The sequence below is a fragment of the Zea mays genome, chromosome 8 (assembly GCF_902167145.1).
Source record: "Zea mays cultivar B73 chromosome 8, Zm-B73-REFERENCE-NAM-5.0, whole genome shotgun sequence".
Taxonomy (NCBI): Eukaryota; Viridiplantae; Streptophyta; class Magnoliopsida; order Poales; family Poaceae; genus Zea; species Zea mays.
The window spans coordinates 55,449,922-55,477,530 of NC_050103.1; the positions used below are offsets into that span (position 1 = coordinate 55,449,922).

The window sequence follows — 27,609 nt, forward strand, 5'->3', positions numbered from 1 at the left end:
GGTCACTTATGTGGATCTCGTCTGTCTACTCTAATAAAGTCAGGATGTTTAGGCCCTACACATGTTGAGTCTAGTTTTCATTGTAAAGGTTGTCATCTTGGAAAACAAATACAACTTCCATATTTTACTAGTAATTCCCATTCTGCTAAACCTTTTGATCTAATTCACTCTGATGTTTGGGGTCCAGCTCCGATTGTTTCTAAAGGTGGTCATAAATATTATGTCATTTTCATTGATGATCATTTCCGTTATACTTGGATTTAATTCATGTAACGCCGCTCGGAATTGCCTTCTATTTACAAGTCCTTCATTCGCATGGTTAACACCCAGTTTTCTGCTACTATTAAAAAATTTCGTTCAAATTCTGGTGGTGAATTTTTATCTGATAATTTCCGCCATATATTGACCAAACAGGGTACTCTAGCTCAACTTTCTTGTCCTGGTGGTCATGCCCAAAATGGTGTTGCTGAACGCAAACTGATATTGTCAGCAGAAGACTATTGATCTTCAATATGTGCCTTCAGAATCTCAATTGGCAGATTTCTTCACCAAAGCGCAAACAAGAGCACAATATCAGTTTCACTTGATCAAACTCAAAGCTTCAGATCCTCCATTTCCACATTGAGTTTGAGGAGGGTTGTTAAGGCCCATTAGGCCCAGGCCTACTGCCTATATATATCATATAGTCCTTAGGGACTAATTATCTGTTGTTAATCCCAAGGTTAGTAACATCATCAATCAATATCAACAATATATAATTCATAAAAGTCATTAAAGGGGTTACTGAAATGTTTGTATTCATAGAAGGGTGCCTTTCTGTGGGAAATCCTAACCCTAACAACGGGTTGGGAGATGTATTAATAGATTGTGTTAGATGGGCCAAGCCCATTACAGGGGTGAGATACAGGGCTGAGATGGTAAATACACGGGGTGTGCATGTGCAGGCACACCTGCTGGGCGGCGTAGGCGATGTCGGGCCTAGAGAAGGTGAGATACTGGAGCGCGTCGGTCAGGCTCCGAAAAGACATTGCATCGGCGATCGAGGGCCCATCGTCCTCAGAGAGCTTCGCTTGAGTGTCGACAGGCGTGGAGCAGGGTTTGCAGTCGGACATGCCCGTGGTGAAGGGGCCCTAGGTCCTTCATCGCGATCTCCCGCTGAAGGACGATGATCGTGCGCTAAAGAAGGTCGACGGTGGATGCCATGCGCACAATATCATCGACGTAGAGCAGGAGGTAGACATTGTCGTCGCCGCACCGGTAGATGAAGAGTGACGTGTCCAACTTGGCTTCAACGAACCGATGGAGGCCAAGTAGGAGGCGAAGCGACTGTACCATGCCCGCGGCGCCTGTTTGAGGTCGTATAGGGAGCGGTTCAGCCGGCAGACCAGATCCGGACGAGCGGCGTCGGCGAAGCCAGTGGGCTGGCTGCAGTAGACAGTCTCCGTCAGAGTGCCGTGAAGGAAGGCATTCTTGACGTCGAGCTGATGGATCACCCAGTCCCGGGAGAGGACGACGCGAACGGTGGCGAACTTGACGATGGGGCTAAAGGTCTCGTCGTAGTCCACTCCGGGGCACTGGGTGAAGCCCTGAAGGACCCAACGGACCTTGTAGCGGTCGAGGGAGCCGTCCGAGGTCAGCTTGTGGCGAAAGAGCCACTTCCCAGTGACCATGTTGGTGCCTGGTGGACACGGCACCAAGTCCCAGGTGTGGCTGGCCAGCAGGGCATCCAGAGGGGTGGTGGTCGTATCAGTGGCAGAATCAACCAGTCGACGGGGCAAAGAACATCGGCGGCACACCGAGTCACCATCGGGTGCACGTGCCCGGGGTCACGATGGATGGCGTCCGGGTGGTACACAGGCGGCTTAGAGCGGGCCGTCGGGACGTCGGGGGCCACGGGCGTGGCCGGCTCGCCGTGGTGATAGACAACAGTGGGTTCGGGAAAGCGAGTCGTGCTCGTCGACGGGCTCGGGACCGTGGGTGCCGAGGGAGTGGCGCGCTCGCGACGATAGTAGACGAGGGTGGGGTCGGCGAAGCGAGCCGCGCTCGTCGACAAGGTCGCGTGTGGCGTGGGAGGAGTCGACAGGGCCGCGCGTGGCGCAGGCGTGGTCAACAAGGCCGCGCAAGGCGCAAGCAGGGACGGCGGGGCCACGCGTAGCGCTAGCATGGTCGGCTGGGCCGCGTGTGGTGCAGGCAGGGTCGACGGGGCCGCGCGAGGCGTAGGGAGAGGCGCGAGCAGAGGCGTCGAGGTCGCACGTGGTGCAGGCAAAGGTGCAAGTCGGGGTGCCTGGGGTGGAGGGATAACCGGATCGGGCTCAAGTAGGTAGTCAAGATCGGTGGGCGAGGAGGAGCCAGCAAGCGGAAACACATCTTCGTCAAAGCCGATGTGACGAGAGATGATGATGCGGTGTGAGGCGAGGTCAAGGCGGTGATACCCCTTATGTTCAGGAGAGTAGCCTAGGAAGAGGCAGTGAGTGGAGCGAGGAGATAGTTTGTGGGGAGCGGTGGCGGAAGTGTTAGGATAGCAGGCACACCCGAACACGCGAAAGTGGTCGTAGGAGGGGGTTGTGCCGCATAGGGCGAAGTGGGGAGTGGGGTGGTTCACCGCCTTCGATGGAAGACGATTGAGGAGGTGTGGCGATGTGTAGGGCCTCTGCCCAGTAGCTGGCAGGGAGAGACGCCTGGAAGAGGAGGCAGCGGATCATATTAGTGGTGGTGTGAATCATGCGTTCGGCCCGGTCATTCTAGGCAGAGGTGTAGGGGCACGATAGACGCAACTGGACGTCGTTGGTGAGAACGAAAGAACGGGAGGCGTGGTTGTCGAACTCGCGGCCATTGTCACACTGCAGGGCACGGATCGGACGACGGAACTGTGTGGAGACCCAGGCGAAGAAGTGTGTGAGGGTGGTGAACGTATCAGACTTCAGCCGAAGAGAAAACGTCCAAAGAAAATGGGGGATATCGAAATTGCTTATGTTAGCACCCAGCCGCACTAAGCACATAGACATCTGGTGTCACTTTTGCGAGATCACCAACAAAAGGGGATATCGAAATTGCTTATGTTAGCACCCACAACCAATTAGTCGATATCTTCACCAAGCCCCTGGATGAAAAGACTTTTAGCAAGCTTAGGAATGAACTAAACATCTTATATTCTCGGAACTTTGATTAAAATCTTGCACACATTGCTCATTTATATACCTTTAATCATGTCTCTTTCATTTGGTACAAATGCATATTTCTTATTCTTCTTGTGCCAAGGCTAAGACTAATGTGCTTCCAAGTGTATTACTATCCTTAGTCTTAAATTGAAAGGGAATTGGAGAAATCGAAAAATGCAAGGCTTCCACTATGACTCTGTCGGTATCATTTCTCCTTTGTCCTACTCATAAACTTTCATTCATATCCTTTTTCCAAATGGGGAGAAATTAAAAGCCTCTAGTTCTCTTCGTTTTTGGCGCTTAATGCCAAAGAAGGAGAGAGTAATAGGCCCAAAACAAAAGGATCGCACCACCACCCTGTTTTCTAAAAACTTTTTTCCAATTTCAAATCATTTGCACAAAAAAACCTTCTTGACATCTAAGGTGAGAATTTCTTCAGGGGGAGCTTTTATTTAGCCAAAGGAAAGCATTTGTAACAGAGGGAGAATTTTCAAAAACTTGAAAATGTTTTTCAAATCATATTCTTATACCATTGGCTAATTGCAAAAGAATTTTAAAGACTTTTTCAAAAGATGTGCAAAAACTAGCTGAGTGGTGCAAATGTGGTCCGAAATGTTAAATATATCAAATCAAACATATATACATAGAAATGCTTTCAAAGTAACTTATGCACATCTGTCAAAATACAAACTAGTTACATTTCTACACTTTGTATTTGCTTTGGTTTGTGTTGGCTTCAATCACCAAAAAGGAGGAGATTGAAAGGGAAATTGCCACAACATTTCCTATAATCGGTTTTGGTGTTTGACGACCATCACAAACCTTATGGACTAACTAATTTGCCAGTTGATCGTTTGTCAGGTGGATAAGTTCATCTACAACTATTCTAAGTCGATTATCCGGAATACCGTAGATTATTCCGGACAGGAGAAGCTTTTTGGAAAAACACCTACGTGTGGACCGTCCAGGCCCTTGCGGCGGACCGTCAACGACACCAGGGTGAGCCTCGGACAGGAACACTGCAAAAACACTAGTTAACACTACGGACCGTCCGAAGGAGAAGCGAGCACCGACCAGGACCAAGCACGGACCGTCCGGCCTCAGGCGCGTACCATCCGACCGTTGAAAAGCCAGAAAACCCGAAGGTAACGGGTTCGGTAAAATGCATTTTTCGCGTCCTCACGGACCGTCCGGGGTGCACGGCCGGACCGTCCGCGACTGCTTTATCTGACATCTGACGACGCATTAAATGCACTATAGTCGTTGATATAGTCGTTACTGCTGACCGTTGCGATTTCAGCTGTTGATGTCCAGGGGCGGAACGTCCGGACCAGGGGCGCTACACTCATTCACATTCAATACAAAAGCTAGCAATCCATTTCAAGACACATTCAAAGCTTCCAATCTCTACAAGTCTCACAATTAAGACAAGTGATCATTAGTGCTTAGTGACTAGAGAGAGTGATCCATGTTTCATTTGTTGCTCTTGTTGCTTGGTTTTCATCATCGTGCTTTCTTCTTCACCTTCTAAACCTTTCAAGTGTTTTGTAAAGCAAGCAAGAGACCTAATCGCGTGGTGATCCTTGCGGGGTCTTAGTGACCCGTGTGATTGAGAAGAAGCACTCGACCGGTCTAAGTGACCGATTGAGAGAGGGAAAGGGTTGAAATAGACCCGACCTTTGTGGCCTCCTCAACGGGGAGTAGGTTCTTTGGAACCGAACCTCGGGAAACAAATAGTCGTGTCCACTTGTGTTGATCTTCACCTTTCGATTTGTTTCTCCTCTCTCCTCTTTCTCCAAAGTTCTCTTGCTCATATTGGTTTGAGTTGGCTCCCAGAGTTATCCGCATTAATTGAGCAACTCATAGCAAGAGGAACTATCTTCTGCACTCCGAATCCACTATTATATATTTCTAACCCTAACACCGGGTGAAGTGCGTATTCAAAGTTTATAATTTTCAGGTTTTGCCTATTCACCCCCCCTCTAGACGACTTTCAAGATGCTCGAGGCAACCTTGGTGGCGGTTGACCTCGGCACACAAGGGCACAACCTCGCTCTATCGGACGGCCATTAGCAACCGCGTCGGCCTGCTGTCTCCAAGTGCGAGCATGGTGTGTGTCCCGCGGGCGACGGACTTCAACTCTACGGCAACGGCGGTAGGGAAGGCGTTCGCCTCGTCATTGGCAAGGGCGCACTGCTTAGCGCCACCACATTCTGCTATTAGCCGCCACGAGGGCGCCTCCGATGGTCATGGTTGCGACCTACTCCAGATGGCCATCCATGTGCTCCCCTTTCGTCCATGGGATCCAGGTGACTGCACACGTGCAAATCCATTGCGGGAGGGTGTCTCCCTTATCTTAAGGGGTCAAAAATAAAGAGTCTCAGTCACATTCAAATTCGGAATAATAAAATAAACTGAGATGTAAAAGGCTTATTTTTAGGTGTTAGGTTTGTGTCTAAAGGAGTTATCATTAGGTTGCAGCTCGAGGACGACTTGCTTGTCTAGGAGGGTGTAGCGTCAGGGCCCAAGAGGGGCCGCTACAGTATAGTAGATGCGAACTGTGATTGAACAGATGTCACACGAAAGAAAGTTCCAAAGTCAAGAACCTAAGACCAGGATGAAGCACCAGCAGATGAAGCAGCAGCAACAACAACTAAGCCCCTAGAAGATTGTCTCATACCACGTCCTCGAGGAGCACGACATGCTCAAAAATCAGCAACTTAGCAAAGCAGTTTTCGAAGTTGTGAGTAGTCTATTTGCAATGCTCACAAGGCTGAAAAGGGGGCATCTTGGTTTCTAAACTGTGAGAACCCACATCGATAGTAGAAGACAGATTTAAAACGGGTTTCTTCAGCAAGTAATTCAGACAACGCCCTAGCCATTGTGGGAGTGTCAGAACTGTGAAGCAACTATGCACGAAGTGAATCAAATTCAAATTGAACTCCCATAACAAATCTATAGGTGAAGAACTTCTCAATGAACTGATGAGCTGGGTATGGAACATCAGTACAAGCAGGCACCATGGAGGTCAATGTACCCACCAGACGATCAAAAGCTAGACGACCAAAAGTTGAGTAATACTCATCAATAGACATATCATATTGCTCAATGGCATGACTTTGCTGCATAAGAGTGTATAAAAAAAGGTCCAGGTCTATTTTGGACCTTTTCTTCTCCTTGATATAATGATGTGCAGCTCTCATGTGCGTTCGAGAGAGTGTATAAAAAAGCACCACTATCTAGAACAAAATGTTCCTTCAAATGAGACTAAATAGCCTTAGCAGTTGTGAATTTTGACGAACTCATTATCATGGATAGTTTGGTGCTACACTGCTATTAACCATTACAACCATAACTTTACCATCATTAATTTGTCAGGTTTTGAGGGCTATAGCATTGTTCTAATCATCAGCAAGAACTAGTGGAGCGTCAGTAAGATGAAAGAGTAAACTATGACCTCTTAGTGCAGTCTGAATACAAAACGCTCATTTGAGATAGTTCTGACCATCAAGCACAATGTTGACAACAATAGCATTGACTGACATATTGAATGCGAGAAAGATCAACAAAATTGGGAGTTACACTGGAGTAACGAAGAATATTGTAGAGAAGTCGTGTACCAACTTGCAATGGAGCAATGGAAGAACAGCAATGCTAAAGACTTCGTCGACCGTGAGAGGGAACTACGAGAAATGGCGTCGCGCACGTTCACAAGTGTGGATGCAATCAAACAAAGGAGGCACGCGGCCAAATGGAGAAGCAACACACCCACATTCAGCAATACATGCAGATGGACGTCTGACTGAGGATCACCGCGCCCACACGCGGTCATACGAGAAGCGTCGCACGATGGGGCAGCGGACTTTTGCGATGAAGAAACCCATGCGGTCAGACGACAGTCGTGCGGTGGGGTAGACTTCCCGTGCTCAGACGACTGTCGTGCGCTCAGAGGAGTGGGCGCTCGCAACGGAGGAGCGCAGTCCTAGACTCCCGCGAAGCAGAGGCGTCGAATCCGCCTACGGTCAAAGCGATGACGGTAGGGGTAGGCAATGAATAACGGTCGCGGCGGCGGCCGTGGAACAGCCGCAACGACGGCAAAAAAATAGGCTGAAATGGCGGGCGGCGAAAAAACAGGCCAAAATTTTTGGATGGAATTAGGGAAAGATCTTGATCATAACCTGCTCTGTTATCATGTTACTAACCTTGGAATTGATGATAATCTATGCATAGGGACTGTAATATCTATAGAGGCCAGCATGCCTTAGCAGTACGATGGGCCTAATGGGCCTTAACACCTCTTAAGCTCAAATGGAACAATTGCATCCTTTGAAATGTATTGTTTCATTGAGAACTAGAAGTTGCTTGAGCTTAGGTAGAAAACAAAACAGAAATACAAGCATGATTAATTCATCACTATGTTTAAGATTTGACATAAAAAATTAGTAATAAGATATAGATACCACGGAGAGAATGACCTGTGCAAAATTTATTAGAAAGGGAACTATATATATAGGGACACACTCACCTTGAGCCATACTTCTTTCAAGCATGGAGATCTGGCACAGTATTTTCTTATCTGAACCCTGCCAGACAAAAATATGCTGGATAATTCAGAAATATTGAAAAAACATACTTAGAAGTTGGAACTACTTATAGGTTAACAGTTACCTTGCTTAGTGCTAATGAAAAACAATTCTTTGCTGCAGATAGATCCCCCTTCTTCCAAATGCAGTTACCCAAACATAACCATGCATCTACAAGAGATGGGTTCAACTTTACCTAATACATATAGTAGCAACAGAAAATGTTTAAATTCTTATCCAAGTAATTCAATACAAAGAGTTGCTTAGTCTTTGATACATACTGCTTTGGATAAATGATCTTCAGCCTCCTTATGATAATCAGGAAAGACATCCAGTATTTTTCCCCTCAAAAATTCATAAACACCACGCAGTTGTCGAGACTTCTTTTGTTCTGAAAGTACAAGAAAAAAGAATGATTTAAGAACATGGTGTTAGACTGTGTGTGTGGGCCGGCACCACAGTTGGGCTGCCGACCCATTAGGGTTAGGGTTCTATGTCTATATATGTAACCACCACCTCTATGCAATATCAATCAAGAATTCCATTCTCCTACATGGTATCAGATTAGGGTTTCCTTCCTCCCACCCCCACAGCCGCCACCCCATCTCTGCCCTAGGTCCGACCACCGGCTTCCGCGCCACCGCCCCGGGAGGCTCATCCTCCCCTCCGGGGGCGGCTCCTCTCCAGCACCTGCTGGTCACACACCTGCAGCACCGCTCGGCAAGCCACCACCGCGCAGGTCGGTCTCGTCGTGGCCGGCCTCGAGCCCTCAAGTGCTGCACTCCCTCCACTCTCCAGTCCTCCCAGGGTGCTGAGCAGCAACAACTACTACGTGCGTCCGACGCACCCGCTCTGCTCCACCGTCGGATCTGCAGCCCCCTCGTCCACGTCGCCGGATCCGTCCGCGCATGGGTCGGCGCACGCCCTCCCAGCCCCAACCACTGGTCTCCTCCAGCCGCGTGTCTCCCCCTTGCCGGTTGCGCCCACCGACGCTCGACCTCCCCGCCGGTGGCCCTCTTCCTCAGGCCAAGCTCGCATCCATGGCCGTGGTGCTCGTCGCGTCCAGGCCGCCACCAGCGCTCGACCTCCCCCATGGGTGGACGCACTGCATAGGGCCAAGCGCCTCCGCATCGAGGCCGGCAAGCCCAACGCCGGCCACCCCTCCCCTTCTCCGCTGGTGGCTACCCTTCCAGCCTGAGCGTGCTCCTCGCACGGCCGCGTGTCTGGGGTTGCGCCTCCCGACCCCGCGCCTCGGTCCGCGCACGCTCGGCCACGTGCGGCACCTCCTGTCCAAACCGTGGGGCCCTGCGCACTTCCTCTCCGCCCTGCGCCCACCGGCGAGCCCGCTGGAGATTCCCCGACTGCCAGGCTGCCAACTCACCCTCCTCCGGACTGTGCGTGAGATCGACGCCCACGCGCCAGCCACCACGCACCTGTGCAGCCAGGCGGGCACAACCGTCAGCCGCGTGCAGGTTGGCAGCCCCCCTACACGCCATCCTCACTAGTGTCGGCCACCTCTTTCACGACGTGGTTGCCCTACGCGCCTCTCCCCTGCACCGGCATCTCCGCCTGTGCAGCCCCTCGTCATCACGCTGGCCACCTCCTAACTGCCTGCGCTGTCACCCAACAGCGCCAACTTTTCGAGCTTAGCCACCGGCGTCAAACCCGGGGCAAGGTATGGCGTAGGCCCCTACCCGGCTGGTTCCGCCCCATTGCCCTCCCCCTTTGTCGTCGCCTTCATTGGATCCATCTCTGTCGTGGCCTTCCCGGTCGGATCCATCGCTTCCGCGACTTTCTCGGTTGGATCCATCGTCTCCTTGGTTGGATTGTCGTATTCCTGGCAAGATCAGCCGCTGTCGTGGCCTTCCCAGTCGGATCCGCCGCTACCCCTTCTTTCCTGCCGCGGGCGCGGCCACCTTGACCGGCGCAGAGGCATGCGCTGCCGCCACACTCCTTGGCGTGGCTCCTCAACGTCCGGACGATCGAAGAAGCAAGAAGGTCGGCCTGCTGGTGCTCTTTTGTTGTGTTGCCCTGTCGACCCCTCCCGAAGAACAGGCTACTGTTGCGTGTCTCCCGACCACGACCACGACCACCTCGACTTCGGCTACCTCGGCATCTAGGGGCTGTCGTCTTCTCGGAGTCCACAACAGTCTCTACTCTAGCCGCAACATTCGCACCCTCACGACGCTGCGACTGCTGGGGGATATCAACCCGTCGGCTCCTACCTTCGGCTTCTACTCCAGTCTCATCGTGTGCGGTGCCCCCGTTGCGACTGCGGCGGGATATTAGACTGTGTGGGTGGGTGGGCCAACACCACTGTTGGGTTGCCGGCCCAATAGGGTTAGGGTTCTGTGTCTATATATGTAACCACCACCTCTATGCAATATCAATCAAGAGTTCCATTCTCCTACACATGGCATGAGATAATTAGACAAAGCACAAACCATCATAGACTCATAAGCCAGCATCAAGAACAATTGTTCAAGCATATAGAAGTTGTTAGGAGTTAGGCACAGCGAAACAGTGGGATGTGGTATTGTTCAAACTAATGCCTTCGTTTTCTCTTCTCACACATACATGCAACTGGAGGCTATTCGAAGCTAGCACAACACTATTGGTAGCTTTCTAACTACCATCAATCTACATACAGTTCAAGGTTATCTGAAGCTAATAGTCAATTTCTATTTTACCACTTCCTTTTTGCTAAACTCTATAGATTTGTCCCTCAATTCACAGCTCATGGTGCATGAACATTTCAGTAGCTTTTAGTAGTATCAAGGAACTCTTAACTAGCAAAACTCAATTTGCTATTGACTTGCATCTTTCCAACTCATACAGTCATACTTGAGTCCAGTTTCACTTCTTCCTTTTTTTGTTCAAATTTCGTTACTTTGGACTTTGCTAGAAGCTTCAAGGATCAACTAGTGTAAGCATTCACTAATCAATTTTTTTTCATTTCAAGAAAATAAAATTAATTCCAACAGGATCAGAAAGAAAAAAAGTAATCCTGAAAAAGTTTGACTTACATCCAACTCAGAAATAGAAATATTTTTTTTCTAAAACGCGCAGGAGAACTGTGCATTTATTATGTATATTAAGAGGATAGAAATAGAGATCTAAAAGCAGACCGAACATCCAGGGAAGACCACCTTACAGTGGCCAAAAACGGAAATACACAAAAAGATCCATCTAGAAAGAAAAACTACTACTACCAGAGGCCAGCAAACAGACTAACTTCAAACTGCGCCTGCAAGACCCCACCAATGAACGTCGTCTTTGATGTTTTGAATAATCTGATTGCCGCCAGGATTACCCCCCTCAAACACGCATTCATTTCGTTGTTTCCATAGCCACCATGCCACCAGCACGACAAGAGAATTGACCCCCTTGTGTTGCACAACCGAGATCTTTCTAGATTAGCCCACCAAACTTGGAAAACCAAATCAGAATTTGAAGGAGAAAACTGTTGCAAATTAACCATGGATAGAATCCTAAACCACACTTCTCTCGAGAAGACACAAGGAATCAGAAGGTGTTGCATTGTTTCATCGTCTTGATCACAAAGGGGGCATTGAACCGGATGATTCAAACCCCTTTTCACTAAGTGATCTGCTGTCCAACACCTATCTTGAGCTGCAAGCCAGAGAAAGAACTTGCATCTTGGTGGAGCCCAGGTCCTCCAAATATGATCAGCCGGCGCGAAACCAGCAGCCCCCACCATAAATCGATCATAGGCCGACTTGGAAGAATAAGAACCCGAAGAGGATGGTGTCCAAATGTGTTGATCTGGAGTATCAGGTAGCAAGTTGATCTCCTGAACAAGATCCCAGATTTGGAAAAATTCCGAGAAGGCACTAGGGGAAAAATTCCCCCTACCCTAATATCAAGAACCCAGCTGCCTCCCATAACAGCTTCATGGACAGTCCGCGTCCTCACTGCTTTTCTATTAACAGCAGCAAACAAACTAGGAGCCAGCTCTGCAATTCTCCTACCATCTAGCCAGCTCTGAAATAGAAATATTAAAGCTAGCATTTGCATGTACGGAAAGATAATAATGCTACCGTTTATTGAAACAGTCAAGGATGACAGCACAATACAACACCATTGCCTATGTTCAGCAAACATAGGAATAACATTAGTTTTGTTCCTCTTCTATGTTGTGAACACTGAACACCCATTTTTTCTGTAACATGCTAGTTCAGCAAACAAAGGAAAAACATTAGTTTTGCTCCTCTTCTATGTTGTGATCACCCATTTTTTCTGTAACATGCCAGGTTCCTGGTTAATCATCAAGTTTTAACATAAAAACAGAGCTTATGTTCAGAAAACAATGGAACAAATTGGCTTTATTTTGCTTACTCACATCATATAAATATGTAGCTTCTCCACCCATGCACAAGATGAAGTCCGCAATAACCACTAGGCAAACGTCCAACACAACTATACAGATGTTCATAGAAACATAGAACAGCCACCAATCTCAAAAGACCCAGGGGGCAAGCCTTGACCATCAAATCCAGCACACACTGCAATGCTAATCCTAATCTAACATTTCCAAATGACGAATTAGCATTTCCAAATTCCATTTTATTGGACTAGCATCATCGAGTTGCGGACAAACCAACAGAGATGGTAACATGTGTGGCTACCACCAAGTGGTGAGTGCTAGTAATCGAATTAGTGGTTGGCAATCCACCCCGGCTTCTGCGTCAGTGTTCTACTAACTAAACCAGTTGCAAGAAGACAATGGATAGTGGCAGTTGGGAAGATAGCAGACGACGCGTACCGGACGGGAAGGCGTCGAGGAGCGCGAGGGCGGCGTCGGCGCGGGCGCGGAGTGCGGCGACTTTCTCGGAAGGGTCCCGGGGGAAAAAGGTGTCACGGAGGCGGTACAGCTCTTCCGCCGCGTTCGCAGCGTCAGCCAAAGGCGTCCTGTCCCCTTCCTCCGCCTCGGACGGGGCCGGGGCGGAGCTCGTGCACGCGCCAGTTAGCAGATTCTGGGTAGACATGGATCTGAGAAAGGACTGGGGCAGTCGAGACGGCCAGACGGGGAAGGGGAGCTTACAAAATGGGACGGCCAACATCGCCGTTTTCACTTTTTCTCTACTCCATGGGCGTAGCTAAGGGCTGGCATACCTAGGGATGGCAGTTGGACCCGTGGGTATGGATACCTGCGGGTTTCGTACCCACCGGATATGGATACGGGTACAAAAACTCACCCGTGGGTCCTATCAGGTCGGATACCCGAAATACATCGGGTCGGGTATGGGTAAAATACTTTACCCACGGGTATCCAGTGGATACCCAAAATATCAATATACCTCTTTAAATATGCTACATCCACTAAAAATATGCTACATTCACTAGAAAAACTCACTCGCATGTGTTGTTGATTAATGAATATTAATTTGTGTTGTGTTAACAGTCAACTGTAATGTAATCGAGACCAATGAGACATTGACAATGTTATAACTGTCAACTGTCATGAACTCATTAAGCTTTTATTCTCTGTACTCAAATTTAAATTTATTGGATGTGATAATTATGAGTTGAAATATTGTATCGACGTGAAGCCAAATATAGTCATTCTCGTGTTGCATTGGTGCTTAGATGTAAACTAAAATATTTTATGCATTTATTATAACACTAACCGAATGTTATTTAGTCTACAATAACATATCCACTGGATACCCGATACCCGGTGGATACCCGATGGGCATGGGTATGGGTACAGTTTCTCGCCCGATTGGCTTGGTGGGTATGGATATTTGTAGAAGTCTCGGGTACAATTTCGGGTCGGGTATTATTATACCCGAACAAAACCCGACCCGCTGCCATCCCTAGGCATACCCCCACAACTCAACGTATACACAATATATATATATACTGATAAATATCTGTGCCCTGTAACCAGAAAAAATAGTGTACCAATAACATATGTAGGGTTAAATGTTGTGTTGTTAATCAAATGTCTTCATAACTTTGTACCGGTCATAGGCATATTTTAAAGATAATATTGGTAGTGAATTACACAACCAATATTAAATTTTATCATTTGTGAAATATGAGTTGACCGAAGTTAGGATAGTGTTGATCATTTGCTTTTGATTGTTGTATAAAACTAAAAACAAGGCAATACAGTGTTAAATATTAGGGATCTTCGTCCTTAAAGTATTATCTCTCCGGGAGAATAGCTTTAGGACGAAGATAGAGATGAACACTTCAGAATCTTTACTACTATTAAGGCTGTAAGGGGTAGGCTGTCTCCTTGCGTTCTGCCTTTTTTTCATTTCCTGTTTTGCCCTCCTGCCCGCACACCTCACCTGCCTGCGTCGCCTCCTCCCCTGTCCTCCGCGCGCGTTGGGCGGGCAGCTAACTCCCCCACCAAACCCTAATCACTCCGCGCGCACGCCATGGTGGAGACTCGCCGGAGCTCCGTCGCCGCCGCCGGGAAGCGCACGTCTCCATCGTCATCCTCTTCGTCCGTACCTTCCCGAAGCGCCCCAAGGTGAGAGCGCACCCCGCGGATCGAAGAATCTCGCGTCGCCGTTTCCTGATTTGACCTGTCGTCTAACCGATCTGAACTGTGGCCCTGACCAGGCGGAGTCCTCGGAGTCACCGACGGCGTCCGTCTTGCCGTGATGCGCGCGGCCAACCTCACAATGCTCCCTCGCCCTCATCCATCTCGTCGTGATGCGCGCAACGCGCCTCGCGACACGCCCCCACGCGTGCTCCGCCTCGCCGCATCCCACTGCTCCACGCTGCCATCGCCACCCACAAGGCGTGTGACCTCGGCCCCGACAACCGCATCGGCAGTGCAAGACCGAGACACCTCTCGTTGGAAGGTTCCATGGTGAGTGCTGATCTGATCTGACGAAGGAGGTGGAGGACACGGAGATGGCGGCGTGGAAGGCGCCTGCAGCGTCATGTTTCCCGACGACGACGCGGTGTTAGATCCCTTGACCTAAAGCAACCCGCCATCGCGCCTCCCCAACACAGCCTGCTCCTCTGGCCTGACCTGACAACTTCGGAGGCAATCTTCCCCCTGCGCCAAACGCATCTGGATCCAGGTATCTGTTGGGGGCCTTCGGCTTCCTAAGGTCCTCAAAAAACATGATTTAACAATGTTTCTGGAGTAAAGTACATTAACAGGTATCTTCGGACTTGGATCAGAGCCACGGTAGGACGAAGCACAAGGAATACGAAGGTTGGCGCAGAGCCGAAGCTGTGTGTAGAAGAGCTTCGGGAGGACGGCGGGAAAGGAAACCGACTTAAAGATGAAAAACCAGATTAGACCTCGAAGAATTATCATAGAGTTATTGATAAATGTAAAGGCATTAATGTAATTTTGCATGGGCTGCGACCCGTGCCTATAAATAGGTGAACAGTATCCCCGTACTGTTCACGCTGATTTGGCATTGACTTTTGCGTCGCACTTGTACTTTTACCTTCTCACGAGCTGAAGGTACATTTGTAATTTGATATCATTTCTATTCCGTCATCATAATAAAATAGAAATGGGTTGTCAATAATACATAACTGTTTATGTTAACTTATATGTTTCGTATGATTCCTTTCTCATTATTATATTTTATGCTGATGAAGGTATGTCCTTCATAACCTTCGTCCGAAAATCATTATATCCTTAGGGAAATAATGCTTCGAAAGACGAAGGATATTAACATTTAACATTTTGTGTTGCCTTGTTCTTAATTCATAGCATTTGAGAACAAGTCCCCAACATTGGCGCCCACCTCCAGTGAACTCACTTCCATTTTTTGAGTCTTGAACACTTTCGGCAAGCATCACCTTCGTCATGCCGCCGAAAAAAGCTTCAGCGACAGGGGCTGGTACTTTACAGCCGCTGGATCCCAATCAGGATGTCCTTTCTCTTAGAGAGGCCCGAAGCCAGAAGAGGAAGGCTGTTAGTCCAACACCTCCGGAGGATGACCTGGATCAGGAGATCCAAAATCTAGAGATCCTTCAGCAACAGGGCAACGCAAGAAGGAGAAGATGGCTCGTCTAGCTGATCTTCAGAGACAGATAGACGAAGCTTTCGAAGAGGTCCGTCATCTTGTTCAAGATGATCAAAGCCGAAGGCCTCCACGCAGAGAGCTTCATCAGGAAGGCTTCCACAATGAGGACGACTGGTATGAAGATTTCCATCATGGAAACTTTGCTTTTGATGATGCTTCTCCTCTCTCAACAGAATTGCAGGCTACACCATGGCCCCAGTCCTACAAGCCACCACAGCTCCCCATGTATGACGGTCATACAGACCCCAAGCAATTCCTGATGAGCTACGAAGCAACGATATCTTCGTATGGTGGCAATACGGCAGTCATGGCAAAATCTTTTGTCATGGCCGTCAGGAGCGTTGCTCAGACTTGGTACTCTTCTCTTCGGCCAGGGACAATCACTTCTTGGCAGAAATTGAAGGATATGCTGATAACTAGCTTTCAAGGGTTTCAGACGAAGCCAGTCACCGCTCAGGCTCTCTTCCAGTGTACCCAGGACCATGAAGAGTACCTTCAGGCGTATGTCCGAAGGTTTCTGCGCCTGAGGGCATAAGCGCCAACAGTGCCCAATGAAATTGTCATTGAGGCCATGATTAAGGGGCTTCGGCCGGGACCATCAACGCAGTACTTTGCTAGGAAGCCACCACAAACGTTGGAGAAGCTGCTCCAGAAGATGGACGAATACATTCGAGCTGACAATGACTTCCGCCAAAGAAGGGAGGAAGCATTCAGGTTCTCTGAAATGACCAGGGGCTTCGGAGGAAGATTTCACCCGAGGCATGTTAGGTCAATCCATAACTCTGCTCAAACTGATGATCGAGGGAGCCAGCAGCAAAGACCACAACACTCTTCACAAGCTTCGGCCCAACAGCAGAGTTCTTTTCGGCCGCCAGCGCCAAGGGGCAGAGGCGCCAGGGGCTTCGGGGGAAGGTTTGGAGACCAGCCAAGAAAAATATATTGCCTATTCTGTGGTGAAGACAAGGGCCATACTACCAGGATGTGCCATGTTACCATCCAGAAGCAGAAGGAAATAGCGGAAGCAGCAGCGCAACAGAGTCAGCCGTAGCAGGTCATGCATACTGCTTCGTATCACTCACCTTATATTCCAGAATATGTAGGCAACCACCCTGCAGCTTCTGTTGCTTCGGCGAGCCAATCCCAAGCATCCTGGCAGCAACCTCCACCGCCACCGCCGATCCAGCAAGGACAACAGCCAGAAGGGAGTCAGCACAATCATCTTCAGAGGGATTTCAGAGAGGAGTCCGAAGCTCGCACAGTCAACAACACTGTGCCAGAGTCGAAGCACATTTATTGACAAATATCCTACTTCAACAGCAGTTCTTTTGCATTTTCTACATTCACTATTTCCCTTTTGTCAATAAGAAACAATTATGAAGAGTTTAAATGTCTTTTGTTGAATTTCAATTCCTTGTAATACTTTCGTCTTTTACCATAATAAAAATATGTTTTTTCCATAGGCTTGAGTTGCCGAAGCATATGAACTTATACTGATTTGGAGGACCTTTGAATTATCAAAAAATTGATCTAACGGACACAGTACAAATTGTTCGAAACAGTAAAAAGTCGTTCCTAAGGGAGCGCAGTGTAAGTTTTCTAAACCTACAGCGAAAAATAAACGCTGATTCCACTGAAAGTAAAAGGCGAAGAAGCTCCTAAGGGAGGCTTACAGCGAAAAATAAACGCTGATTCCGCTGAAAGTAAAAGGCGAAGAAGCTCTTAAGGGAGGCTTACAGCGAAAAATAAACGCTGATTCCGCTGAAAGTAAAAGGCGAAGAAGCTCCTAAGGGAGGCTTACAGCGACAAGTCAGCGCTGATATATAAAGTGTGTGTGCTTTATTACAGGGATATGTATCTGCGGCACAAAAATCATTTTGCATAACATAACATCATCACATCATTTTTGCATAACATAAGCATCATACAGCATACTGCATCTGGAACAAGAAGGGGATACAATGTTAATCTTCGGAACATATTTTGGAAAAGAGAAAATCGTGCTAAGGCACAAGACGAATCCAAATGAAGAGTAGCTTCGGAGAATAGTTCACGAAGCTTGGATGTTTTTATCAGAGAAGTAAACAAATTCTTGTGATATAGAAAAGATTTTCTTCACGAAGCATGAAAAGAAGGGAAGGTGTTTTTTCGCCGAAGGCTCAAAAAATGGTATGTATGCAAAGTTTCATGCATCGTAAAGAATTAAATTATAAATAGACTATATGTTACATTCATAGTTACAATATATTACACATCTTATGTTCCAAATGTTTCTACAATAACGATTTAATTCTCCTTGAGAACTATCTCTGCAGCTTCGTTCAAAAGTTGGTTGACAACTTTATCCATAATGGCTTCAGCCATTTTTCTAATTTCATCGTCCCCCTTCGGGTGGGGGCCCGGAGATGCCTCAGCAGGTTCTGAGGGAAGAAAAGATACGGCTATATTACTATTACAAACCGAGAACAGAGTTTGGAATTAAAAATTACAGCATGATAAAAACCACTAATTAATACCTATGTGCCCTTCGGGCTCTGTACTTTTCTCGGCAGCTTCCGCTACTTTCCTAGCATCATGAATGCCTTTTTCACTCTTTTGAATAATTTCTTGCGCCATTTCTCGGCCGCCGTTGTCCCAGATATCAGTAAAGAATTTTCCGCCAACCATGCTTGCTTCGGCCGAGGGGTCTTTGATGTCTTCGGAGGACAAGGCAGCTTCGGACTGAGCTAAGGATTTTACATGCTCACAACCTATTCTCTCCAAAACAGTAGCAACTCCTCTAGCACCCGAAAAAGCGCAGATGTCCCCGCGGCTATTCAGAATTTCTTCGAAGGCTTCTGCTTCGTGACTGATCCATTCCATTGGACCTTCAGGATTGCCTCTTGAAAAATTCTCTTCACTAGAGAATGCGCCAACGCTGGCGAAGCTAGATTTTATCTTTTTGACGCACTCTATGGATTTAACATAACATTTCCTCTGGGACGCACGAAGCTCTTTAACACTCATCTCCAAATGATTGGCCAGTTGATCACTAAGCTCGCGTTTTGTTTCTTCAAGTATACGCTCTTCTTTAGCTCTAGCTAGCTGTTTCTGAAGATCTTTAATTTCACGTCTTTGGGTTTCGGCCTGGGCCTTTGAAGCAGCTTCGTCCTTTTTACCTTGTCTACCAATGTAAGCAGAATTTTATCTTTTTCAAGAGCTTCATTTCTCAGTCTAATAACTTCTGATCGTAGATTGTTGAACGCAATTTCGTAGCTCTCGTCTTCGGCACTCTTTTGTGCTCTCAATGCGTTGCTTAGAATTAAACCCTATATGAAAAAGAGTTCATATAAGAATAAAAGAATGAGTTACGAATTATAAAATTTTCAAATTCCCATACCTTCAGGCTATTGTACGCAAGACTATCCGCAAGATCTTCTTTCGTCATAGCACATAAGTCAGCTTCGAGCTTCGGAAACCCCATACTTCTAGCCATCTCCCGGCACAGACGGACAATTCTTTGTTGTCTGGGAGGCAGTATAGGAAATCTTCTTCGTTTGTCCCATTGAACACTAGTGCCCCCTTCGGATATTTCAATTCTTTGGCATAGTGGTTAGCTTCAAAAACTTCTTCTTCCGATAACTTCTTCCCCGAAGCATGTCGCACGATATAATCGTATATTTTGGAAGATGCTTCGGGGGCAGCGGTATCAATTTCTTCGACCAAAGTTGGCTCTGACATTTTCACTTCTTCGGTGGCCTTTGCAATTTTTGCTTCTTCTGCTTCCCAAGGTATTACCTTGGTCGGTTCTGAAGGCCCGGTTTCAATTCCAGTCTGTTGCTTCGGAGCTTTAGCAACGGATACTTCAACAAGCGCCTCAGAAGTTTCAGTAGTCTTCTTTGGGGTTGTGCTTGGAAGTTTAATTGTTTCCAAAACATCCAATACGTTAACCATTCTCTTTCTTTTTGGGGTCACTGTTGGCCCCTTTTTAACTTTTGTTACTTCAATTTCTACTGAAGGACTTAAAATTTCTGATATTTTTGTTCCCTCAGTTGATGCTTTTGCTTTTTCCATCTTTTCTGTCGATGGCGCTTCGGCCAACTCTTTGGTTTCTGGTAACAAAGTCTGTGGTTCCTCCAATTCTTTTGTTGTTGGCGCTTCGGCTAGCTCTGTGGCTCCTGGCAGCAGAGTTGATTCCTTAGCTTCGGGAGCCGAAGATGTTGCGCTGCCGAATTCAGGCACTGTGGCTAGTTCAATGTAGCGTGGCCGGTGTGTGAGAACTTTCACCCTTTTTCTCTTCGGTGTTGGCTCGCTAGGAGCAGCTGAAGCGGTTTCTTTTGCAGAAGCTGTACCTTTCCTTTTCTGCCCCCGCACTGGATAATGGTAGTCGGGGTACACGAACCCAATTGCATCAAATACTCGGTTCAGTCTTTTCTTTCTTCGACCTCCGAAGGCTGCTGACAATGCAGTATCTTCAGCCTTCGAATATATCCCAAGCAATTCATCGCTTACAGTCTCAATGCTCTTTAACCAATCATCATCTGGTTCAACGAACTTGTCCCCATACTTGAATGTATACTTCAGCCTGACTAGCCCACCTTCGTCAGTATCTTTAACAGTTTCTTTTGGCATTTCCCAATTATCCGCAAGAGGCCATACTCTGAAGGCAATGTTTTCTTGTATTAAATCTCTGGTTCCAATAAAAGAGCAGACTACGCTGAAGGCCCGTTGGCATTCTTCGGCTGCTTCATCCATTTCTATCTTCGGTTTCCGAAGTCCGAAGCGCTGCCAGATGGGGCACATGATGACATCCTTAATATCCTCTCGAGCCTTCAAATCATTTTTAACATAGAACCACTCTTTCATCCATTCCCGGGCCATCTCTTGCGAAACGTGGGCACGGGGCAGCTTGATCCAGAGCGAGCGCCGAAGTTGTAGCAACCAAAGTTGTTATGGTATTGCTCTTTACCCCAGGGCTTCGTTTCGTATAACAATTCATGTATATTGCAAAAGTTTTTTGCACTTGGCTCTAGACCCTGACTCTTCGCAGCCCGGACGAAGATTCCCATTCTTATTATTGCTTCAGGGGTAAGTTGATGGAGGTAAACCTGATATATTTTCAGAATTTCTACCACGAATCTGCTTAAAGGGAATCGTAGCCCAGCTTTTAAAAAGCTTTGGAAGATAACAACTTCATCATCTTCGGGAGTCGGCACAGTTTTTTCTCCGGCATCTGCTCTCACAATGGACATATCTCGAAAGTATCTCCCCTTCATGTTCTCAAGGTGACTTTGCCCAATAGTTGATTTTCCGAAGACTGAATGGCTTGGTCGCCATGGCCGATCTTCGGAATCTTCACCACCGCTGTCTGCATCGTAACTGTCACTTTCACCAGTATCTTCGGATAAACCTTCTAAAATCTCCCTTGTAATCTTCTCTGTATTCGTCTTCGCCATTGACTCAAGAAAACCCAGATGCATCTCTTCAGAAAGGCTCAGCTTCATTTCGGCAGCAACCTTCTTCTTCTCAAACATTCCTTCGGAATTCTTGCCTCTCGCTTCCGAAGCTTAAAACTAGGGAGGCAACCAAATATTCGTAGGCAGAAAATTATCTGAGCAGATAAAACGGATGGCAAGAGAGCGTGTCAAATAAATTGTGGCGAGCCCCTATTTATAAACCCATTATGTTGGAGACTGGAGGGTCCCAGTTGCCAATGACTGTTGCTATTCTAGCAAGAGGAAGGTGTTTTTTCGGACCTTCGGCTCATAGCCTTCGTCCATTTCGCAATCTAAATCTATTATTCTAACAAATTAATATTGTGAGGGGCTACTGTTGGGGGCCTTCGGCTTCCGAAGGTCCTCAAAAAACATGATTTAACAATGTTTCTGGAGTAAAGTACATTAACATGTATCTTCGGACTTGGATCAGAGCCACGGTAGGACGAAGCACAAGGAATACGAAGGTTGGCGCAGAGCCGAAGCTGTGTGTAGAAGAGCTTCGGGAGGACGGCGGGAAAGGAAACCGACTTAAAGATGAAAAACCAGATTAGACCTCGAAGAATTATCATAGAGTTATTGATAAATGTAAAGGCATTAATGTAATTTTGCATGGGCTGCGACCCGTGCCTATAAATAGGTGAACAGTATCCCCGTACTGTTCACGCTGATTTGGCATTGACTTTTGCGTCGCACTTGTACTTTTACCTTCTCACGAGCTGAAGGTACATTTGTAATTTGATATCATTTCTATTCCGTCATCATAATAAAATAGAAATGGGTTGTCAATAATACATAACTGTTTATGTTAACTTATATGTTTCGTATGATTCCTTTCTCATTATTATATTTTATGCTGATGAAGGTATGTCCTTCATAACCTTCGTCCGAAAATCATTATATCCTTAGGGAAATAATGCTTCGAAGGACGAAGGATATTAACATTTAACATTTTGTGTTGCCTTGTTCTTAATTCATAGCATTTGAGAACAAGTCCCCAACAGTATCCTTCGACCACAGCTCTTCTCCTGTCATCGTCCTCATGCAGGTGTGCCCCCCCCACGAGCATAGGGTGGAGATCTATCTTGGCTCAGGTTGATTCCCTTTTCTCTTGGTTAGATGGATTCTCTTTTTAATAGAAATCCCAATGTGTTTGATTAGATGGATTCTTTTGTTGGTGCAGATTGTGTGGAATGTTTCCTATACTTTGCTTTGCTTCCTGTTTCTTCTGGGATTCAAATAAACCACGGTGCCCCTTGAGTTTGGATTAAATTTGCAGGTAGTGATGGAGAATAAATAGTGCCAACTGCATTATTCCCCGTATAGTGCTGGGAAGTACAATTCTCACACTGTTGTACCCACCTAAATTTACATGGTTCACTACCAGGTCACGTATGTCATGCAAGTTTTTGCTCTCTATTAGTCCAAATTCACTTATCAATCTGTTAGCATGGAATAATTCATGGGATCAATGATCCATATAATTTATGGTATTCCCTCCATTGCTTTGAACTGAAGTATGGGAGGGAGCTGTGCTAGATTGGACAGTTCCCTTATGTTTATGATCTTTGTCTCCCACTTTGGTCCATTTCTGTTTTAAAGGTCTAAATTCATGCTTCTTTATATTATGCAGATTCCTTCCAAGGCTCTGTGCAGCTGTTCATCCATTTCTCCCTTTGATGTCGGTGTTTGTCCCTGCTATGTGTGTTGGATCACCATTGACATATATGTGGAAGTAGGTTCTCTGCTGAAAGAATACATACCTGTAACAAACTGGGGATTAGACCGGCATACAGTGCTGGTACCCCACCTTGGTCGACAATCTTAAGGCATGTTGCAAGCGCATTCATTCTGGTTGCTTTTACTTGCATCTGTAGCTGCCTACGGACCACTTCAAATGGGTATGTAGCAGCTTCAGCACAGCAACCTGCAATGGCCCCATAGAGTAAAGTCCTCACATTACCCAGTTCAAGTTGATCCAATGCATTTGTCTCTTGTTTTTGTTGCTTCATCATCGATACCCTTTTCTTTCCTTCAGGAGAATGCAGATAAGCCATCTTCAGTATGTCATACACTCCATAGAATACATCGCCAGAGAGTGCCATGCTGATAAGAGAAGGCACCAATCCCTTATACAACGAGAAGAATCCTTCAGTTTGGATCATGTGGCGGGCAACACCAATGACCCCACCTAAAGCTTCACCACCAGGAGCAACCATCTTTGTCCTGATCTGAAACCAACAGCTCAAATCAAGTAATAGTCAGTGAAAAGATGACAACAAAGTAAAAGATTAAAGAAATATGTGGTACAAATTCTTTAAAAAAACCTACTGTATCCATAGGTATGCACATGATCGTTGCACAAAGCTATAATTATCTGCTCTGCCAAGAATTATCTGAAGGGTGGGTATATAATTAGCAAACTATAATTACTGCATTGTCTCCTAAATACAGATAGGATATGTAATGCAATGTTACCAATACATATTGTAGTATATTGTTTACTATGCACAAAGCTTGTCTATTTTAGTGCACAATCACCATGCCCAAATCCACAAATTATTTCCATTCGATAGGCTTACTGTGCTGTATTCATGACCTGACTGTTTTATCTAACTGTGGTTTGATTAGCTGCTCCTGCCAAGAAGGGTGATGCCAAGACCAGGCCTTGAAGGTTGTCAAGGCTGTGAAGTCTGGGCCAGGAAAGAAGAAGACCAAGAAGATTCGCACATCCGTGACATTTCACCGCCCCAAGACCCTGAAGAAGGCTAGGGACCCCAAGTACCCAAGAATCAGCACTACCAGAAGGAACAACCTTGATCAGTACCAAATTCTCAAGTATCCCCTCACCACAGAATCAGCGATGAAGAAGATTGAAGATAACAACACTCTGGTCTTCATTGTCGACCTCAAGGCAGACAAGAAGATCAAGGCTGCTGTCAAGAAGATGTATGACATTCAGGCCAAGAAGGTCAACACCCTGATCAGGTTAGCATTTGGTCCAATGTTATTTTCTTGTGTATAATCTATTATGTTGTGCAACTATGAGTTAATTCTTAACTGTGTCTGTCCAGGCCTGATGGAAAGAAGAAGGCTTACGTGAAGCTTCCATGTAAGCACCCTTCGGATTTCCCCTCCCTCCCTTCTATGTCTCTTTCACCAGCTGGATCCAACCGTCCATTCCACACTCCCCTGGCCCCTCACCCTCGCTGGTGTCTAGGCATGGGCGTCGCCTATGAGACGACTAAGAGTGGTGTCGGCGTCGCCTCCATGGGCGTCATGCGCCTCAAGCTTGTCATGAAGTCCATCGTCCTCATCGTCATGGCCAGAGTCCTCGGCATCTATGACCTCATCATCGCCGCCATCATCTCTGCCGGGATCAACCCCAAGGCCAAGCCCAAGCCCTACTTCTTAGACGGCTACGCACACCTCTCCTTCGAACTCGCATGCAGCCTTGCTGGCCTCGTTGCCGGCATGGCCATCAGCATCGTCAGAGACACCAGAGTCAGGTATTGTACTACTCTGATTGCAGTGTGTATGCTTGAACATATATGAATAAGCAAAGCTGCAACATTTTTTCATCAGAAAATAAGCAAGCCAAACTGATCTAGAATACACTGTTTTTGAGAAATTAAGCAGCAACAAAGAAGTCTATGTGCCCCTTCTTCAATAGCAAGGTATTGTTGTGCATTGGGTTAGATGATATGTTTATGTGATCGTTACAGTGTTAGGTCTTGAGGTTATGGCTAAATAGTCAATCATCAAAATGGCAGTTACCTCACAACTTTGTAAGAAAAACAGGTTATGTGATCTTAGGTAACTTCTGAAATTTTGTTGCTTAGTGTAGCAGATTGCGAGGGTTACCTTACCTTTTTCTGTCTATCTCGGTAACAAAAGACTGTCAGTCTACAGACACTGAAAAAAGCACACTCCTTTTAAACCAAAGGACCATGATCACAAGAGGGCATCTTCTGCTTTCTTGCCATACTGCTGCCCGTCTCAGAGATCAATTTAAGCTGAACCTTAGTGTCCGGTTCTGTTTCATGGCAAAGACCAGTTTCCAGCCTTGAAGTCTTTATAGAATGTGGACTTCCTTGAAACAACGAAGAACACTGCACGCAAAGTGATGGTATTATTCTCCATCGGATACTAAAAATGCTGCATGAACTATATACATAGAGTATGTAAGGGTGAAGGGACAGACCAGGAATTACAGGAACAATACAGTCTTTATCCTGCAGCACCTCCTACCTATAAATTTCTTTGTGCTAGATATTTTGCAATTTGGCAACACTAAAGATTTTGTATTTATTCAGTCTAGATTTGTCTTTGTAGCTTTATTGGCAGCACTGTTCATCGATTCAAGTTGTTAATTAAATCAATCAGGGTCCATCTCAAAAGTTTCATGGTGAAAATCATACACTTTGTGACATGTGTTATGTCCCTATCTTGTTTCAGTGACTGCATCTATGTCCTGTGCTGCTCACCTATGTTCTGGCGTCCCTAGGTGGCGAGAAGGTGACGAGGCATGTCCAGCACGGTGAAGCATGTCGTCGATGCACAACAGTCTGGCACGGGCGAGAAAGACGCTCCGTTCGTTGTGGATGGCATCGAGATGGCCAATGTACGCGGGCCTAAATCCAATACTGCTCTTCTTCACCTATGTCCTGTGCTTTGCATTTCATTTCATCTCACAGCTTTTCCTCTTCTTTGTGCTTTGATCTGTTGACATGCACATGTTCTCATCGTTTATTCATCTTGCTTGCAGATCACATCACTTATTTATCTGATGACATTGTATTTTTTTGTTTGTTTCCATCTTGTATTAGATTGAATGGAATGGAGGCTCGGATACTATGGATGAAATTCTTGTTAGGATACAACAACTGGAAGAAGCAGTAGTAAAGCGTGAGCGAGCTATGGCGTACACGTTCAACCATCAGGTTTATACTTACTAATTCGGATGTTGTAACTCATTTCGTTGTAGAAATCCACTAAGATTCAAATTAAAATAAAATTCAAATTTTCATTTAAAATCTGCACGCATGACTTAACTTTAAAACCAATCATAATTTGTTCAAGAGAATAGCAGGATTGTGAGTGCACCTAACAGAACGATGTACTTTACCCTTTGGCAGTGGAGAGCAAGGTCTGCCACAAGTCTAGGAAACTTCAGCTATGAAGTCGGTAAGGGTGGCTGGGGCTGGAGCTGGATGGACCGCTGGATCGTAGCACGCCCATGGGAGTCGCGATCCATGGTCCACCCTGAGAACCCGAAGAAAGCACAGGCGAAGAAAGAGAACACCACAAACCCATTAGCTCTCAAGCTACAAGGCTCCATTACCCTAAGCAACAATATCAATGACCGGAAAACCCTGAAAAAGAAGCCATTGCCTTCAGCTTCTCTTACTGATCAGAAGAAGCCATCACCGTCGCCTTCTTCCGATCAGAAGAAACCAGTACCGAAGGAGCAGAGAGCAAAGGCAGCTGGCACTCCTCCAAAACCAAAGGCCAAATATATGAAGGGGAGTCAAGAGAAAAAGCCACAACCACAACAGAGAGTGTCTCCTCCGCTGAGCCAAGTGAGGTCTACTTTCTTGTGCACTATCATGTCATCAATCTGATCCACTTGTATTTGATATTTGTGTAGTTTCACATATCGAGAACTACACTGAAACATAATTTCTAACTCTTTCATGTTTGTCTTGACACGTGATATAAGCATACGCTCCTTCAAGTTGGTTTTATTTTGCACAAAATCGGACGTCATTCCATTTGGCTTATTGAGAGCCCTGAAGCAAGATTCTGGTATTTCAACTTCTGGACCAATCAGCTCAGTCTCTTGTTTGTGAGCAAAATAACCTTCAGTTGGCACATCTTCCATCATTACAAGATTATCAGAATATGCATACTCATGGAATATACCTTTAGTCCTTTGCCTTTTCCAACAAGTTGGGTTAACACTTGAGATATCATCATTTAATTGGGAAGGGCCATTGTCTAACCACTTATAACTGCTATTTTCAGGATAATGCATTTGCTTATACCCTAACTTGTAATCAATACTGGCAACATTGTCATCCAGGCGACATGAATTAGTGATCCTTCCAAAAAAACAGACTATGCAAAACAAATGTCATATTAATAATCTAGAAACAGCTTTGAGATGGGTTTTATCTATTGATGAGGAACCTGTTAAGAAATGTTTGATTCGCCTGTAGCTGCAAGGAATGCTAACTTTTTTTTTGGTTCGTCTCTGCGGAGGACGCCATTGTCAGTTGTAGCATGAAAATGTTGGTGCATGATAGCAGCAATGTTTTTTTTGTCTTCCTCTCGTTTGATTGTGATGGTGTCTACTGAA

At 46.3% G+C, this 27,609-nt stretch overlaps 4 protein-coding genes across 20 annotated transcripts in view; 2 read left to right on the forward strand and 2 right to left on the reverse strand.

The window, feature by feature from the left end:
- LOC100194074 (uncharacterized) overlaps positions 1-12,906 on the reverse strand; it is a 59,555-nt gene extending 46,649 nt beyond the window's left edge. For 11 of the 17 annotated variants that reach the window (XR_004851740.1, XR_556690.3, XR_004851738.1 and 8 more), the window contains exons 1-4: positions 12,528-12,906; positions 8,023-8,132; positions 7,827-7,937; positions 7,684-7,741 (exon numbers count right to left, since the gene is read on the reverse strand). Coding sequence is in view for 13 of the 17 variants with exons in the window: in XM_008656201.4 (XP_008654423.1) it covers positions 7,684-7,741; positions 7,827-7,937; positions 8,023-8,132; positions 12,528-12,825 (577 nt within the window). In the remaining 4 variants the exon portion in view is untranslated. The remainder of the gene's footprint in view (positions 1-7,683; positions 7,742-7,826; positions 7,938-8,022; positions 8,133-12,527) is intronic. The other 6 variants (XM_008656204.4, XM_035961299.1, XM_035961297.1 and 3 more) reach the window with 3 other exon arrangements.
- Positions 12,907-22,897: 9,991 nt separating this feature from the next.
- On the reverse strand, positions 22,898-23,603 carry LOC109941533 (probable mitochondrial adenine nucleotide transporter BTL3). Its single transcript, XM_020542602.2, has 2 exons — positions 23,580-23,603; positions 22,898-23,479 (listed from the first exon to the last, which is right to left on the reverse strand). The coding sequence occupies exons 1-2, from the start codon at positions 23,598-23,600 to the stop codon at positions 22,961-22,963; spliced, it is 540 nt and encodes a 179-aa protein (XP_020398191.1). The 5' UTR covers positions 23,601-23,603; the 3' UTR covers positions 22,898-22,960.
- Positions 23,604-23,872: 269 nt separating this feature from the next.
- LOC103635211 (uncharacterized) lies at positions 23,873-25,755 on the forward strand (the record flags this gene model as incomplete). The annotated part of the gene is given in 4 exon segments (XM_023300875.1): positions 23,873-23,906; positions 23,909-24,236; positions 24,323-24,757; positions 25,707-25,755. Coding segments are annotated over 4 exon segments (846 nt in total), but the record flags the coding sequence as incomplete, so codon positions are not given.
- A 21-nt stretch (positions 25,756-25,776) lies between these two features.
- Positions 25,777-26,872, forward strand: LOC103636941 (protein IQ-DOMAIN 1). The gene is made up of 3 exons (XM_008659239.2): positions 25,777-25,872; positions 26,078-26,191; positions 26,387-26,872. The coding sequence occupies exons 1-3, from the start codon at positions 25,777-25,779 to the stop codon at positions 26,870-26,872; spliced, it is 696 nt and encodes a 231-aa protein (XP_008657461.2).
- The last annotated feature ends 737 nt before the right edge of the window (positions 26,873-27,609 follow it).